We start from the raw sequence: 17,870 nt of genomic DNA on the forward strand, positions 1-17,870 counted from the left end.
GTGGAGATTCTGTATTGCACATCCTAAGTGGAGAACAATGTCATTTTTGGAAATGTTAATGCATTCATATAAAGGAGCCTTCTGTTTATTTCAATATGTCTGGCAGAGGTGGGTGTTGGAGCTATATATATATATATATATATATCTCTTTATATTATTTAATAGTTTAACATTTATTTTCTTGCTGTTTTATAGTGTTTATTGTAAATGTATTCTTAGTCAGTGTCATAAGTTAAAGTAGTTTCTATGCTTTTATTCTGAAGGCATGTTTTGGGCACTGCGTGATTAGAGCACCTGGTGTAATTGTATATATTGGAGACAGGTGGAAGTGGGAGCCAGAGCACTAGTAGGCAAACGGTTTTTTAGCAGGGTGTTTCAAGCCAGCAAAAGGAAAGCCATAGGAAAGGCTTAAGGAAAGAGATATAGGAAACCTGTTCGTTGTACTTTGTTATCGGAATAAACGGCACAAATGGAGAATCTTGTCTGGACCTGGATCATTGCCCTGCGTAAGATCTGCTAACTAGTGCCTCAGCGGCTGTATTATTTTAAGTTAATTATCTGTTTTATTTCTATATGATTTTGGCCGCTACAGTGGGTGAAAGACACATTTTAGAGGAAAAAGAGACTCTCCGTTTGTTCAAATATCACTGATGTACCTTTGATCAACCGTGTTCACTGATCAGATCTCACTTAGACTAAAGAGGCAAGCACGAGTTGCAACACATTTTGTATTAAATATTCTGATTATCTTTATACCCCACCATCTTTTGTAATGTTGATACAAGACAAGATGCATCTCAATCCAATTAACTTGTTTTAACATTTAATTGCTCTATTTTCTGATCCATTTGTCCAAATCAATGGTAACTGACTACGGCTCATGGGGATCATCAGTTGGAGATCCTGAGGAAGTGTGATCGCATTCACTTACCTATGTTTCCATGTACACCGACTTAACACAATTTATTTGTATGGCTATTATTCATGTCAAACCGCCTCCTAATGATACCGAATATGCACCGTGTTTTTCAGAAATGACGACAAAGCACCGCGCCTTTATAAATCTCAATTTCATTCTTCAAAGGATGAAAAATTCAACAAATCAGAAATAAAAAATAGATCCGGAAAAATATGAAGCATCTGGTTTAAGCTTTTCGTATATAAAACAAAATTGATTAGATTGACTGTTGTGCCAAATGTTGTTCAGACAGGTGGAGTGGAGGAGGTTGGAAATACAGACATTATCAACATCAGGGACAGAAGAGGGAGAGCTAGTTACAGACTTATTAAAGGTGACGTTCAAACAAAAGGTTTAAATAAATTATTTAGTTTTGAAGGGACACATTTGACTCCATACTCATATTTCCAGAGGAAGATCTCAACCGGCTGCAAAACTGTTGAAAAATATGCAAAACAAATCTAAAAATAAATCTGAGCTGCAGTTAAACTGTTCCACCCTGATAAATAAGAAAACAAAGAAACAGTGGTTAACATTGTAAATAATTGATCTGTTTAAGAAATGACTGCTAGCCACTGCAGTTCATCACCTGCACTGTGCTTCACATTTATACATAATCAATGTATCTGCCCTGGTGCAGGTTGTTGTAACAAACAGTTCATAAACACATCATCGACACCTGAAGGAGTGATTAACACTTGTCCTTCCACGATGGAAAGAGGGTTCAAGTGTGTCAGCTTAGGAGTTCCATCCTTGTTATCAAAGTTAAGAAAATGCACTTTGTGTCCTGGTTTCTCAACGTCCGGTGCGAGTAAACACCAGCAAACATCTCATGAAGAGTACCACTCAGTTTCCCCATGTCCCATCACTGTGTGAGAGGGGGGGGGGGTGCTGGACGGGGGAGGAGTGCAGCAGGGCGCCAAGTGTTTGGAAGTGTGATGGGAGGACAGAGGAGGAGGGGGGGGAGGCAGAGGGGAGGCTGAACTCCACCTGCAGCCCGTGGGGGGGGGGGCGTCCCTCCGCCCGCTGCATCTCCGTCCTCAGAGACAAAAGGTCCACCACACATATGCAGCTGGTAGAAACAGGGGCCGGAGAGACGGGGGTCCTCGTGGCGGGACGGAGGGCTCCACTGAGGGGGGGGCTGGAGCTGAGCTGAGGGACAACAACTGCCGGAGCCGGGGTCCCGCAGATCGTCCAGAGGCAGGAGGGAGAAGGGACAGCCGAACTGAGGACATCCGTCTCCACACAGGTCTGACACCAGAGCACCGTCTGAGGGAGACAGATCAACAACACGTCTGAAACTCAGGTCAGGTAATGTTGCTTCATCTGTTCTAGAACGGTTCGATTCATTGAAGTTTTCAATTAAAGGTCTCCTATTATACTGTTTTTCATCAATATATTACAGGTCTCAGATATTCAGATATATACAAAACATGTCTCTGAAGTGTTTGGCTCCAAACACCAAACAGATCATTGCAGCATCCCATAATCCCCTCTGTTTCAGCCCTGTTTCAAAAGTGCTGATTCTCTGGCCGTTTCTCAATCGCGAGTATACCTGCTGCAGAGCAACTATTTCAAGTATACTACGTCATCGAGTGGCGCAGAATGCTGGGCATTTAACATGCATTTAAACAGTCCTTCGGCGCCACTCGATGACGTTGTATACTTGAAATAGTTGCTCTGCAGCAGTTTTACTTGCGATTGAGAAACGGCCCATGTCTGTTACTTTAGATGAAAATAAGGAGCCACTCCCCACGCCCCTCTGAGAGATATCTGGTTAGAAAGAACACAATGGTGCTCTAGGAGGAGATTCAGGTGATAAGGTGAGGGGGGGGGGTTACCTTGGTTGGTGATTGGCTAATGGTTACCAAGCCAAAAAAATCGTTATGACATCATAAAGTGGCCAAAATCTGATCAGCTCATTTTCAGACAGGTTTTTATAGAAATGGATCAGGACAAAAAGAGAGAGAATCTTTTTTCCTAAAACTTTCAGAATCTCTTTCCACATGTTGATGTAGAAGAGACAGGAAAAAGTGGATTTTGCATAATAGGTCCCCTTTAAACTAGCTTCATCCAAAACATTAAGTGCACCTAAACGTATAACATATAGTAAAAACAGCTGCTTGAAAATGATATTTAGTTTTGATACTGAGATGAAAATGCTTGAATAGAGGTTGGATGAGAATTAGGAATCTTTAAGCACCAGGAAAAGCACTTGTAAATACAATGTATTATTATGATTATTATTATTATATTGTTTATACAGTATATTGTTGCATAATGAATGACTTAATCTGTAATCTATCAGCAGTGAGTTGTTCTTAAGGTGTGGTTATATTTCACAGAAACATGTATCACAGTGGTATTTATTTCAACACTTTGCATTGTAAGAGTTCTTATACATTTGACTGTTGTTTGTGTATGCTGTCGATAAGCCCTGCTGCCATTAGTACCAACCAAAACTTGTCCTTAGTAAATACAAGTTTAATTTTGAATTAGAGTTAAAGTTTTTCCCCACAAACATGTAGTTGGAATTCAACTTCCATTATTATGACCGAAGATTTTCATTGTCATAACTACACTGTAGCTATGTACGTATGACTAATAAAAGCCTTGAACCTTGACCCAACATGGTTACAATTGGACCAGATTTGACTACAAATATATAATTATTTTTTAACCAACACAAAAGTCAAGTAGGAACATTTGAATGTATTCTTGAATGACTCATTATATCTGACATCATTTACAGAACAGCCAGGTGAGGCTATACGCTATGTAGCTGTTGGATCTAATTTGCGTTGAATTATCTACCACAGGAACGTTTTTGAGATCCGTTACCAATCAACACATTATTTAGAGTCTCTAGTCTCTACATTTCTCTTGTGTTTACCTGCAGGCCCGGCCTGCGTTCTGTGGCCTGCCTGGAGCGAGTTCATGGCTTTAAGAGAAAGCGGGGAGTTCGTCTGCGGCGGGGTCTCCTCTCCTCCTCTGGAGTACCATGACAACGAGTGTACATGCAAACACATACACACATGCACACACAAACACAACAACACAGGAGGAAAAAAAAAAAGTTGTGGGAAAAACAAAAAGGGTGAGAGTTGAAAAATGTTTATAAAATAAGATAATGATAATGTGATGTTTGAAAAAAGGCAAACAATGAACTCAAAATAGGACATTCAATAGACAAAATGAAATCTGTGGAAGTGTATGTACAAAGAAGATGATGCATATGTGCCTGACATGGTATGTAAATGGTTTTTATAAAGAAAAATGCGCAGCTCTTTCGAATTTCAGTTTCAGTTAAAACCACAATAAACCGACTCAAATTCAGCTCATTTTACAATTGATATGTTTCCTACTACTTCTTTGTGCTTGTTTCAAAGCGGTTCTCTCTTGCCTTAACATGAGATCATAGGAATAATAGTTTAGGGTCTTAGGGCTGAAACCCTCGCTTCACTATTAGTTATAGCCTTCTGTAAGAGAGCAAATGTACTTTCCAGTATTTAAGTCACCACATCATGTGTGTGTTTACCTTGTTTGTCCAGTTCCAGGCTGGACTGTGGAGGGACCGGGGACTCCAGCTGCCGCGTGGAGCCCCGAGACGACAAGCCTGAGGAGGAGTTGCTTCCCTCCACCTCCCCACCCTCCCCGTCCTGCTCTCCATCCTCTCTGCAACACACAAAACACTGTTAGTGTAAGCATCAATGGTGTAAAGTTATCAAGCAACAATAACAGATTAAACCCACAGCGCAGGAGAGTTACACACCCTAATGCACACGCCCTGAACTGATCACATTGGTCACATGGAGGGGAATGGAAACACATTTAGTACAAACATTTGAGAAATGGCACAAAGAAACCTGTTTCTCTGGATAATAAAATAAACATGAATTCCAGTTAAGATGACTTCATCGGGATACTCTGCAGTAATGCTTCAGCTTTAAGTAGTGCATGATTTGGATACCCAATGGATTCCTACTTAGAATAGCATTGACAGAGCTACAGCTAATATAAATAAATGAACTGCTTTAAAAATGGTGTTTCTCAAAGAGGTTCTGGGAACAGGACTGTAATAGATTGAATGGGAAGTTCAGATGAGAACATGCAGGAAATCCTCACTGCAGGAATAAATACAATAGAAGCATATTCTGGGAAACAGAGCAGAAGAAATAAGCCTTACTCGTCTAATATTCTGGGATTTCATTAAACTGAATAGCAGAAATGAGAAAGGGCTCATGTCAGGCGTGATCTCTTAGTCTATGTAGTCATTGTTGTTGCAGCAGTACTCACATGCTCCCTGACTGCAGGCTGAACTTCTTGCGGCTCAGCCTGGTCGTCTGCTGGGTGAAGTACTCGTGGCGCTCAGACTTCTTCCACATGTAGTAATACTGCACACACTCGCCAACGGAGCGCGTTCGTACCTGAGGAGGAGGAACACGTTGTGATGGAAACAGGACTCAGAGAGACACGGGTAGAGCAGGAACTTTGATGGCAAACACTGATGGTTTATTTGGAGCTTCGGCCGGAGAATTCTGAAGATCTCTCCCCCAGACCCGTGTATTTAGCTAGTTCTGAGAGACGAATCAACATGCTGCATAACAAGATAAAACCATAACACCTCAACTGACGCCAACAGGCAGGAACAGGGAGACAGAACACTGAGAGCACAGCAGCCCAAGGTAGCAGGCCTGTGCTCAGTGAGGGCAGGACAAGCTGATCAACTGGGTCGAAGGTGTGGGCCTAGGGATATTTTTCCCCAACACACGATACCTTTACCTCCCTTCAAATAACCAAATAAGAAAACTTATTTTTTTCCAGGGGGGTAAAAGGTTTCATGACGGTTGTTCCATTTGAGAAATAAACAAACAAAAATTAAGAATAAAGAAATAACATAAGAATATTTAAACAAACATAAAAAGTGCAAATAAAATGTGCAATAATAAAAAGACAAAATAAAATGGAATACAAATATTGGTACAAAAAGGAAGTTTGGAATAATTAATTTAAATGAAATGAAAAATAACATGTTTTTTATAATCATTTAAAACATTAGACAACATGTACACATTATACTACGGACTGAGATAGGACTGAGCTCTCACCTTATTCCCCTGGATGAGGTTGAAGTTTTTCCCGTAAACCCGATAGCCGTGCTCGAAGCTCCTGCACTCCTCCTCGCTCCAGGCACAAAGCTCTTCTACAGAGAGGGAGGCGTATTAAGAAACACTTGTGAGTTCAATTGAATACAATTGTTTTTATATTAGGGAGGATTTCATTATCACGGTCTTGGTTTTGAGTGCATTGTTAATAAGTATAATAGCAGATTCTTACCACTGAACACTTTCACATTGAAGCTTACTCGTCTCAGTGCCTCTTCTGCATTGAAGTTGCATTTCACTAGTTCGTACAGAGCCTGAGGATCAAGAGAAGGGGTGAGAGGAAAGGGTCAGACTGTCACAAAGAGAATAGCTGCAGAACCTGATCTCTGTTTACACTGAGTGGATTACAGAAGCACTCTTTCAGTAACAAACACAGAGCAAACCTTGATCTAATACCAACTGCATTGAGTTGAGGTAGGTAGAAACATGCGATTATTGACATATACATTAAAGAGTAATAGTACATTCAAATGCAATCAAATGCACCTGTGCTGGCTCTCCCGTCCACTTAAACACTTTAGAATAAGAATAAACAAGAACAATACATTTTAAAACAATACATAAATCACTTTAAGTCAGGTTTATTATTAAGGATTGACTACAAATCACCAGTTAATGAAGAATTGTCCTACCTTGAGAAAATGGTGACATGTTTTGCAAGGAAACGACTTTAGAGTGTGAAGTGCATACTGTAGTGTAGATTTCCAGCATGAGTCTTATTCAGAAATGTAATTTGGTTTTGTTTAAATGTTATAAGTTTATTCACAACCCCCCCTTCTCTTGAGCAGCCATTGAGAAAGTATTTCAGTGAAATTAAGATACAATGTGAAGCCAGCAACACAAACGTATTTTAAAGCCCAGTCCCAATAATCAAATGCAAATCCCAATAATGTTGGGAAGTTGCCTACCTGTTGGTTGTCCCGCACAGTGTGTCCTTGTGTTTGTGTGCATGCTGCCCCCTCCTGGTTAAACGGCCTCTGTGCATTAAGCAAAAATTCTTCCACTTCCTGTTCCGGCAGAACGCCCGGCTTCCACAACAACTGGTCCTCCCCGCTGCAGGCTGAAAGAACAGAGGAAGGTAAAGAGAGGCGGCACAGGAAGAAGATGGGGAATTAGGAAGAGAAAAGTGTTTTACAGCGACTTCTTAAAAACCTATAATCTATGTTTTTCCCAACTTCTACACAGAGGCTTTAAAACCCTGACATGACTTAGTTCTTGGGACTGTTTCTTACACAGTTCATGTTACATGTATTCTCTATACAACAGCAGTTCAACTAGTTTCTAACCATGAAAACATCCTCACATCTTGTCACAGGCTTACCTCTCTCCTGGTTGGTACATGAACTGAGTGGAAGGATTTTGGCCTGGTACATAGAGCCAACCATGATCTCCTGAGAATGGAATCAAAGGCAATCTGTCAAAGCTCTCAAATGGGTCATACACACCCAAAAAGACACTCTTTAAGACATGATGGGTGGCAGGCTTCTTCGGGGAGACGTGAACAGAACCAGGTCTCAGATCAAAGGGACGAGGCTACTTTAGATTTGGAATGGAGGGGTGTTTTTTCTGGCTTGCATGAATGAAAACATTTCTAAGTGCTGTATTTTATTGCCATTCAAGTAAAGCCAGCAAGTATGTGACGACTACGGTTGAGTTGAAATCTTGTCCCATGTCCTGGGATGTTACTTTGGGTTTAGTCTGACTCATCAGATGTAGACTGTGGGTATAAGTCTGCAATCAGCCTTGTATCTCACGCTATGTGCACTTTCTATTTTGCAGGAATACAAAAAAGCGTTTTTCCCCCCCGATACCAGAATGATTATTACGTGGAGCCAGTCCTTTCTGTACAATGCTATTTAAGTCCGGCAATGTGGCCTCAATCAATCAATTTGAATTCAGCAAGTCCTGCAGTCAATGATTTAAACTCATGACAAAGTATAGGAGACACAGGAACATCTAACGCTCTGCTGCTTTAAGGATTAAGTCTAAGACAGACACATTATTGGAAAGTAAGTAAATCATTACACATGATCTTTTGTCATTATCTCTGGCAGCCATAAGCCACAAATACATATTCCTGGCTCAATAGGGCATCGAGAGAGTGAGAGAGAGAGAGAGAGAGAGAGAGAGAGAGAGAGAGAGAGAGAGAGAGAGAGAGAGAGAGAGAGAGAGAGAGAGAGAGAGAGAGAGAGAGAGAGAGAGGCGTTGGCTGCGCTCAGGGCAGACAGCTTTGGCGATTGGAGGGGAACATTTGAAGTGAAGTGGTGTAGTCACAGTAAATGTAAGGAAGCAGCAAACACCAGGTCTGAAGGATAAAACCAATTCAGAAGTGTCTCAAACTTGTGCTCTCTGGAATATGAGAGAGACTTCTCTGGTTGTCGATGAACCGTGGCGGCGCCAGGGTATGGCTGGGGTAGGCTACAGCCATACCAAGAAATGGCTTAGCCCCACCATGAAAAATTATGTTAAAGTAAGCAAATTCAATTAAATTAAATAATAAACAAAATGCTAAATGTTGAGAACACGGATTGCGAAAATATACGGGTCGTGTCCACAACACACAAACTGATCCTGCTGTAACAACAAGTGCACGTTACTGATGCAATATGGTTGAGACCATTCGGGCTTATGCTAGAAGAGGGGTGCAAGGAATAGTCTAAGTCAGGGGTGCCCAACCTTTTTTGAACCGAGAGCTACTTTTAAAGTTGCCAGTCTGCCAAGATCTACCAGTCCAAATAGAGAGGCCATTACTGACAGCCTACTACCAGGTATAAATACACACTTCTACTTGTATACAACTGACCTTTGTACGATTAATACTTCATAAAATACTGCAGATCCTTTATCTCACCTCTTTCTAATCTACACACATACAAGTATTTAACTGAAGTTACACAACAGTGTTGTTGATACAGAGTTGGAGTTTATTCACACATCACTACAGTGGGTCATGTTTTCAAGAACCATTGAACAGTGCTGCCACATATGACACAGGAACCCTTTCTTTGCCATGATATAAAAATAGTGTTGCTACAAAAGTATAAATGAGGCTTACTAATAAGACAACTCAGATCTGAAGCTACGCAGGAATCTGCTGCCAAAGTGCAATAAAAAAGACAAAATTAATCAAATCAAACCATTTTTTTGTTGCATTTTATTAGAGTATAAAAATAAATGCCTTTAAAATAGGATGCAAGCAACACTAGTTTCTTAACCTGAATTGAAGATAGACTATAATCAATTTAAGTTTGCATTCATATACCATTTTGGACAATAATTATAATGAATAAGTTCAAACAAACTAAAACTTACAGCTGATTAATAACGGTATCTAACTTGAGTTTTTATTATATCAAAAACCTGTTGAAATGCTTCTGTTATTTTTACTGTCCCCCAAAAGCGCGTCGGCAGCCTCCAGGAATGCTTCTTTCACAACTTCGCCATCTTTGAAAGACTTCATGTGTTTCGCAAGAACGTGACTGACACGATAAGGTGCTCTGGTAGCAGCCTTGCTCTTGTTGTTGGGCCGGGTGAAAATGGACTGCTGTGCATTTAGCTGTCCTTTCAGGCCCCTCCCCTTTTGGGAGCGTAGGGCAGAATTAGGAGGGAATTCCGTCTCGTAGCGTTTGTGCACTGTTTTGAAATGCCGCTCCTAAATTACTCTTCTTCGATAAAGCCATGCTCGCATTGCAGATGAGACAGATGGACTTTGAATTGCAATAGATACAAAAATAATCATCCTCCCACTCGGAGTGAAAATTAATTATATATGTTAGGATTTTTTGCTTCTGCCATAATTGCGGTCTTGTGTGTGTACGGACTGTCACTCCTGTTGACACGGACAACATCAGCGAAATAGTGCCCACTGCCCACCAGCCACGCCCCGACAGATGGGGTCACGCCGGGCCAATCACAAAGCTTTAATACGTTTAAGTGCATTATTCTAGCACAGGAAGATTATGTTATAGGACATTAACGATAAAACAGAATATTGTTGTTCTATTTTTAGACACATCTCGCGATCGACTGGGAATCTCCCCACGATCGACCGGTCGATCACGATTGACTGGTTGGGCACCCCTGGTCTAAGTAGTGGGGGAGTTTTATACACTAAAGGTGTGAAAATTCTCAGGCGTTATAATATCAGTGCGGCCATGGTCAGATCAAAATGCCTCCGAATGCAATTTGAATAGACCTACAGCCACGAAGAGCAACGAAACGTTGGGTCTGCGTCATGCCTTACTGATTGAGATCAATCGGAACCGCCATTCAGTATCCCCATTGGATCTTCAACGTGTACTATCATACGTTCACAGTGATCCCTTTTTATTTACTACAAGACAAATGTGCCGTTTTATTTAGGGATGCACGATATTGGTTTTTTGAAACCGATACCGATAACTTCCTGCTTCTCAAGACCAATACTGATAACCGATAATAATATAATATATATATATATTAAATGTACCTGTAGTTTTTGCACACCTGGTGGTAAAAAAAAGACTAGTAGTGAGCAAATGACATGAGCATTACTACTATGAACAAAACAAAGCCAAGAACAGTTTTGACTCTTCAAAGTGACCATATTTATTTTGCCAAATAAAGTTCTTGCCTTTTTCAAAAGCCTCATCGATAGGTAAAAGCCCCGGTGCCTTTGCAGCTGGCTTTGGATTTGCCGCTAGTTTAGCAGCGCAGGCGTCTTCGTACGCTTTTAACACACCATCGTAGCGATGGCGATGTTTCAGGTGACTAATCAGGTTGGAAGTATTATAGCTCGTTGCCTTTTTCCCTCCTCGTGGAACTTCTGCATTGCATTTGTTAATACAAATAGCAAGCGAACTATCTAACTCTGAAACTTTGAAATAGTCCCATACTACCGACGACATGTTTGTTTACTGTCCTGGCTTCACGGCCGCACACCATTTACGTCACAGCCAGGCATGAGTTAGGGAGCGCTGGATTTGTGAAAAACTCCCCTCTTCCTAAACCACTAATACCACAGTACTGGCAAAACGGGAGGAGCCGAGTGAAAAACAAGCGCCCCTCATCCCAATCCACCCACACCGCAGTATTTTTTTCTTACCCAAAAAATATATTGTATATTATCGGGGCTATTAATACTGTTATCGGGTTTATCGGGATGACGTCATAATTCCTAATATCGGACCGATAATTATCGGGTCGATAATTATCGTGCACCACTAGTTTTATTTCATACAGTTCCATTTTGATTGAGACAGGGAAATAATCTAAACCTCACGCGTGGCGTTTCACTGTCAAGGGGGGCGATATAGCGTGACTGACTTGAGCCCCACCACTGTATGGGTTAGCCCTACCATAGATTACCCAACAAAGATACTCTGGCGCCGCCACTGTCGATGAATAAATCAACTTCTCACTTGAATTATTACCTCAGTACATTTTTCCTGCCGAGTTTATGGTCTTAATCGCTAGTTTCATGTCTTCTCCATAAAGCATGATGATCATTTTATAAATTATGGTCTCATTTAGCGAGTGCTTTAGGGCGGGGGTTCCTAACTGGTTGGTTGCAAAGTGGGTCTTTCTGAAAGGAATCATCAGAAAGTCGAATGAATTTCCAGGTGCTTATATTTTGAAGTGCCATTTCCTGCTGTAGAGTTTTGTTTGCATACTCACAACTTGACAGAGTAAGAACCTCCACTGCCAGGTGTGTGTGCACATAACAGCTTGACTTACACTCACGGACCTGCTTCCTGTGGATTGCGTGCGTGTGCATGTAAGGGTCCAGCTTCTCTACGTTTTATTTCATTTTTATTTAAGGCTTTATTTGTGGAGTTTGAACTAATAGGTGAAATTGTTTGTGATTGAGAGGTTTTTTGTCTCTCAGCACCCGATGCAACAGGATTACAATGAGAGTGCATTCCTTGCGTTAGAGGTGTGAGTGAAAAAAAGCATCTGACACACTTGCGGTTAAGAAAGGGGGCTATAGAACTGTGGTTAGTATTCATTCTGACAAACATTACAGCAGTGGTGGCAACGAATCTGCACTCTACCGATTTCATAGTTTCCTATTTGTTGTGTTGTGTATATGTGTTTGCCCTGAGTGGCCTACCTTGTGCTCTTCTTTGGAGGGAATAAAGGCATCATCCAAGTCTTCTTCTGAGGAGCTGACTAATGTGTCTTTGTCTCCACCTGAAAGACAGAATATTTGACTGGATTGGATCATCTTTTCCTGATGAGCAATTCGGTTTGCAAACAGAATTCAACACAACCAATACACATGATACAAAGATTTTAATATATATACATTAAACAGTAGACAAAAAGGTGGTTTTCCTTATAATAAATGAACCAAAGAGTCTGAGTGGAAGGGAAACCAGGTCTATGATCTCAGATATCCTTTTGGGGGCCTCTTGAAAAAGATGCTTCCTTCCTGATGGCAGGAGTTATGATGTTGAGGGTCTGCCTGATTGGCCTTTGCTCTCTGAATGGCTCTAACGTGATAAACATGGCAAGATCATTCAGGGTATTGCTGATGGTCCTTAAAGTTTGAACAAGAACAGATAGATCTGAAAACCCACAATCTACCGTTTAAATGATTTTACTGCTGTGTGTGCACTTCTTGTTATTGCTACATTACATTGAGTCATCCAATCGAACTCTGGGATGTCAGTCTCCACATTTGTCTTTTGGCTAAGATTACATATCTGTCTTTGCATATTTCAAAATAACAAATTGAGGGATGTGTCATACTGTTTTTTTAAAAAAAATCTAATTTATCCGGCCTTTTGGTTTTATTTAAATCCTCAACAGTACCTGCATGTCTGGAAATGATCTCAAAACTCTTGATCCAGCAATATAACTTTTTTCGAAACCTCATTTGCAAAATTCTATATTTATGTAAGTCTTAAAATGTTTTAACCATTATTCGACAAGTGAAGCCTATTGAGATAATGAAGCAGTAGTGGGTAATACTGGGATTTATAGAGAGACAGTGGACTTAGTGAAAAAAAAATGCAATACTTTAAACTCCGTATAAATACAATTCAGGATGAAGAATCAAAGAGGCGAAAGGCATCTCCTCTACTATGGCTTGAGAGAAACAAACAGACAAAGCTGCATACGTGCCACATATTTGATATTTTGTGGACTCAGCAACAAAAATGTCACTACAAAGTTGGAAAAAGACACATAAAGCAGAACATGGTAGCATACCAGGAAGTTCTCATATGATATTATACAGAAATAAAATGTAATTTCCTGGCACTGGTGGCGTGTCATTTTATTGAATTGTACTGCCTAGCTGTAAATAACACGCTGCAATATCAGCAAAAGCACTGCTTTTAAATCTAATGTTGAGAAAATATTCCACAAAATCAAATGTTACAAAAATGGTGCTTTCTGTTATTACTACCATAAGGTTTCATCTGAAAAGATCATCGATTTGGGTCAAAAGCTGTTCCGTTTGAATTGAATTAATGACGCAAACCCACCATTTTCTTTCCTTTTATTCTGCGCGATATGGTGATGGTAAATGTACGTCTATGTGTTTATTACCTTGCAGGCGGCGGAGCAGATCTGAGGTGTTTGAGGTGACGGAGGGGGTGAGATAACCAGCTGACGACTCCTCCTCCTCCCCAGGAAAGAGATCCTCGGTAATCTGATCCTGTCAAATACAACAATGGAACAGCAAATGAAATCAAAGCACAGAGGAGAACACAGAATTAAGTAATCGCATTTCAGCCATTCACGTTGCATCTCGCCTTGTCCAGTGTCATGCCTGGCAGGCTGGCAGTCATGTGACAGGTCTCCTTCTCTGGGTCTGACATGGTGTAGCCGTACAGAGCCAGCAGCTCCACCAGAGGAAGCTCCCCAGCCTTCAGACACACAGTTACAGAGGGAGAAGATTAGATTACTTCCACATTTTCTAGACTGTCAGTTCATTAATGATGTGTATATGTTTTCTTCTTTTGCCCAAATGTCTCCCTAGCTTTCACTCAGTTTGCAGAGTCCCTCTCAAATGGGAAAGACATCTCCAACTCATAACAAATGGAGAATTGATAAAGGCAAATGGACAAACCGGAATATCTTCAAAGTTAAACCCAGAAAAAAAGCCTTCTTCATGTCAGTCACATTTAAGGAGTTAAAGATAGAGTGTGTAACTTCATTTGTAAACAATGTTTTTCCTCATATTCGCTGAAACCAACACTATATCCCGGCAGTAGTTCCCTCTCACTTCTAATAGCACTCCAAATAACTTTTACAAGATTAAACCACAGGTAGAGAAAACGCAGAAAAAGCTAAAATATCAAATATGAATCAAGATGTGGTTACTGCATTGCTTATTTCTCGCCTATAATGTTTTCAGAAACACATTTCAGTCTACTTTTAGCTAAAGTACACTTTTAGCTAAAGTACACTTTTAGCTCAAGTACACTTTTAGCTCAAGTAGACTGAATGCACTGGGCTTGGTCTTGGCCCAAAAGATTTCAAGACGGTGATAGGGTCATTGCTCCTTTTAGTCTGAGGGGTTTTTGTCAACAGTTTACAGAAAAAAATGTGTGAATATCTGAACTTAATCTGTTTGTTTATTGTTTCCCTTTAGTTACATAAGGTGATGAATGATTTTGTTCCTCTGATTTTAAATGGTGTAGTTTACATAATATTTCTGGGAATAATGTATAATAATCTTGCAAACCAAACTTCAGATACATTTGGAAACAACCTCATAACACCATGGTCAATTATTAAGCTATGAGTTTCGAGATTTCAATCAAAGCATATATTTTGAATAGTAAGAATAATGTGACTAAGGGTTTGTTAGTGATGCAGTGACGTCTGCAGAAAGTGTCTGAGGTGTTCATACAGTTACTAACTTTAGTGTAGATGGCTGAACTTGAGCGTACAGTGTGGGACTGTGCGGCCATCTTCATGGGGCGAACGTCCTCTGAAACTCCTCTAAGGCTGGTTAACACTTCCGCTTCTCCTGCTGAGGGTCTTCCTCACAGTTCCTCATCCTCTCTCCACTAGACCACGACATGCACACTTCTCTTCAGGGGCTTTTCACCCACCTGCAGACACAAACAAACACAGAGTTATTTGTACCGTCACGTAAAGCAGCATGCAAAGGAATTACAACATGGAGGTACATTCCTATACATTCCTGCCACTTAACAACATGAAGAATCAAATGGCTGATCCCTGACTTTTGAATTATTATTTGTTGGCACACAATTGTATCTCCACTTTATTGATGTGTTAAGTTGTATCTAATTTTATAAGGGTTATAATTTTTTCGTATACATTTCTATTTTAGGCTATGTAAAGCACTTTGTGTACTCTGTTTTTAGAAAAGTGCAAAAAAGTCCTTATTATCTTAACCCACCATTTTGAACTTAAACTGCGACCTGCTGTAGGGGTAACATTGTAATCTACGCGTGGCACTGAATTGTAGCTTTTTATCTTTTGAAAATCACAGAAAATAATAAACGAACCCACAACAGCTGTGGTTTTGGTTTGATAAAAGGGCCTACTACTTAAAATCAAAACATAACAGCTAATAGTTCTTCATACACATTCTCCTACATGTTTTCCAAAGTAGGCTTTGGCCTAAAATAAGAAGGTCAAAGTGGAACAAATGTAATTAATGCAACCATAAGAGGTCAACACAGAAGTGAAGAAACCTTGTGCAGCAGGCTACAGGACAGAGGATGTAAAAGTAGGAATACTCTGTACAAGTAAAAGTCATGCAATCAACATATTACTCAAGTAAAGGTAGATAAGTATTGGCATCAAAATATACTTAAAGTACCAAGAGTCAAAGTAGTCATTGTGCAGAATTGCCCATTTAAGAATAATATATATATGATTATAATGATTGATCATGAAAGTGTTATCAAAGCTGGTAAAGGTGCAGCTAGTTTGAATGACTGTGTATACTGCAGGGTAGCTTGTGGATTTACTCCAGGTGGAACTAAAGTCTGATTTAAGAGTTGAATACATTTCACATCATTAATCCAAATCTGAAAAGCAACTAAAGTTACTTAGTAAATGTAGTGGAGTAAAAGAATAGTATTTACCTCTGAGTTGTAGTTGAGGAGAAGTACAAAGTAGCAGAAAGTGGAAATAGTCAAGTCAAGTAACTCAAAACTGTACAGTAGCCTACTTGAGTAAACGTACCTCGTTACTTTACACCACTGATTACAGCTTTAGTTTTGGTGTGATACTACTTAAAATAAAAACGTAATGTTCAGCGAATAGTTTTCCATATGGGGTGAAAGCACATTCTCTTACTTTGCCAACATGTTTTCTATACAGGCTTTCGGCTAAAATAATGAAGTCAAAGTGGGACAAATGTAGTTGAAGCAGCCATGCAAGTTGAGGCCACATAAGAGGCTAACACAGAAGTGTAGAAACTTCGTGCAGCAGGCTACAGGACAGAGGATGTAGCCCACCGTAGTTCAAACGGCGTGCCACCACTCATTGAATTACATTAAACTTCTTCACACACCACTTATTGGTAAATTAGAATAAAAAGTCCAGTGTAAAATATAAATATAAGGTGTGTCTGTAGCATTGGGTGCCTGACCAGGGGCGCTTTCCTGTGACTTGGTGCTGAACGTCTCTTCCTCCCCGGCTACACAAGAAGGAACTAGTTTCTCAATATTTCCGAAAGGGACGTTTTGGAGTTTACCGCCGACAAGTCGTGACATCCCTCCCAACTTTTTCTACTCACTTCGTCTCACTTCGCACCTGAAACAGTTCAGCACCACCGTGTTAGACCCCTGCCTTTTGTTTTATGCGGATTTACTATCAAGGCGGAGGAGGGAATGGCTCTTTAAAGCTAAGAACGCGGAGAGAGGCGATTCGCTGGAGAGCTTCTCCATTTCTCCCCCCGCTTTTTCACTTAAAACACCCCCGTAGCCCCTCTTTGAACCGGGGTTTCCCAGCCGCTGACACCGTAACACTCTTTTGTGCCCCACGACGTGACAAAAGTGTTAAATTCGCTCTATTTATTCTCTAATTTGACTCGTTACACTCCTCGTTTTCGCTCACTTACCTCCGCCATTCCGTTTCTGTGTAAGCTGAGTATTGCCCGGATGTTGTAGCTCCTCTACTGCTCCGTTTATTGCCGCAACAGCGACTGTGCTACACTTAGTTAGGTGCACACTTCTATCCACTATTTCCACGTAAATCGGCTATTTTTGAATATCTTGACAGCTGGCATTTGAAAAAAAATCTCCTTTAGTTACAAAAAATATCGCTCCAACTTTCGGTATCAATTCTGCTATTATTGCAATGCTTTTAGAAGCAATCTACTAAAAGCACATACAACTAAATACATAAATGTTACTGATGGCCATTTTTTATTTGATTGGCTATAAATATTGCCCCTTTTGCTACAGCTTTGGAAATATTAATGTATCAATAATACTTTTTTTCACTGTTTTTGTTATGTTTTGTCTAACAGTTAGGCAACTTTCAGCAAGTCCTAATTTCTGCTTTTATTGCAATATTTTTAAAAGCAAAAGCACATACAAATAAAGCATGTTTAATGTATGTTAATGATGGCTATTTTCATGATATATTTTGTCCCTTTGCATGTTTGAACAACATGTTTGAAAATAATACACTTTTATACTATCTTTTTTGTCTTTTTCTGTTGTTGGTTGTGTGGCCTTGTTTTGTCCCCAATGTAGATCTTGTTTTTTTATTATCATTTGTTACTGTTGAGAAAATACAATTGTAAAGATAAATATTGCCCCATA

The 17,870-nt window shown here is 40.1% G+C and overlaps 1 protein-coding gene across 1 annotated transcript; it reads right to left on the reverse strand.

The window, feature by feature from the left end:
• Nucleotides 1-1,055: 1,055 nt before the first annotated feature.
• Nucleotides 1,056-17,207, reverse strand: mier2 (mesoderm induction early response 1, family member 2). The gene is given in 13 exon segments (XM_034223609.1): nucleotides 1,056-1,969; nucleotides 1,971-2,227; nucleotides 4,497-4,633; nucleotides 5,255-5,385; nucleotides 6,067-6,161; nucleotides 6,296-6,377; nucleotides 7,032-7,183; nucleotides 7,445-7,514; nucleotides 12,215-12,294; nucleotides 13,660-13,768; nucleotides 13,866-13,979; nucleotides 14,979-15,173; nucleotides 17,162-17,207. Coding segments are annotated over 12 exon segments (1,449 nt in total). The 5' UTR covers nucleotides 15,036-15,173; nucleotides 17,162-17,207; the 3' UTR covers nucleotides 1,056-1,804.
• Between the last annotated feature and the right edge of the window lie 663 nt (nucleotides 17,208-17,870).

The sequence above is a fragment of the Gymnodraco acuticeps genome, unplaced genomic scaffold (assembly GCF_902827175.1).
Source record: "Gymnodraco acuticeps unplaced genomic scaffold, fGymAcu1.1, whole genome shotgun sequence".
Classification (NCBI taxonomy): Eukaryota; Metazoa; Chordata; class Actinopteri; order Perciformes; family Bathydraconidae; genus Gymnodraco; species Gymnodraco acuticeps.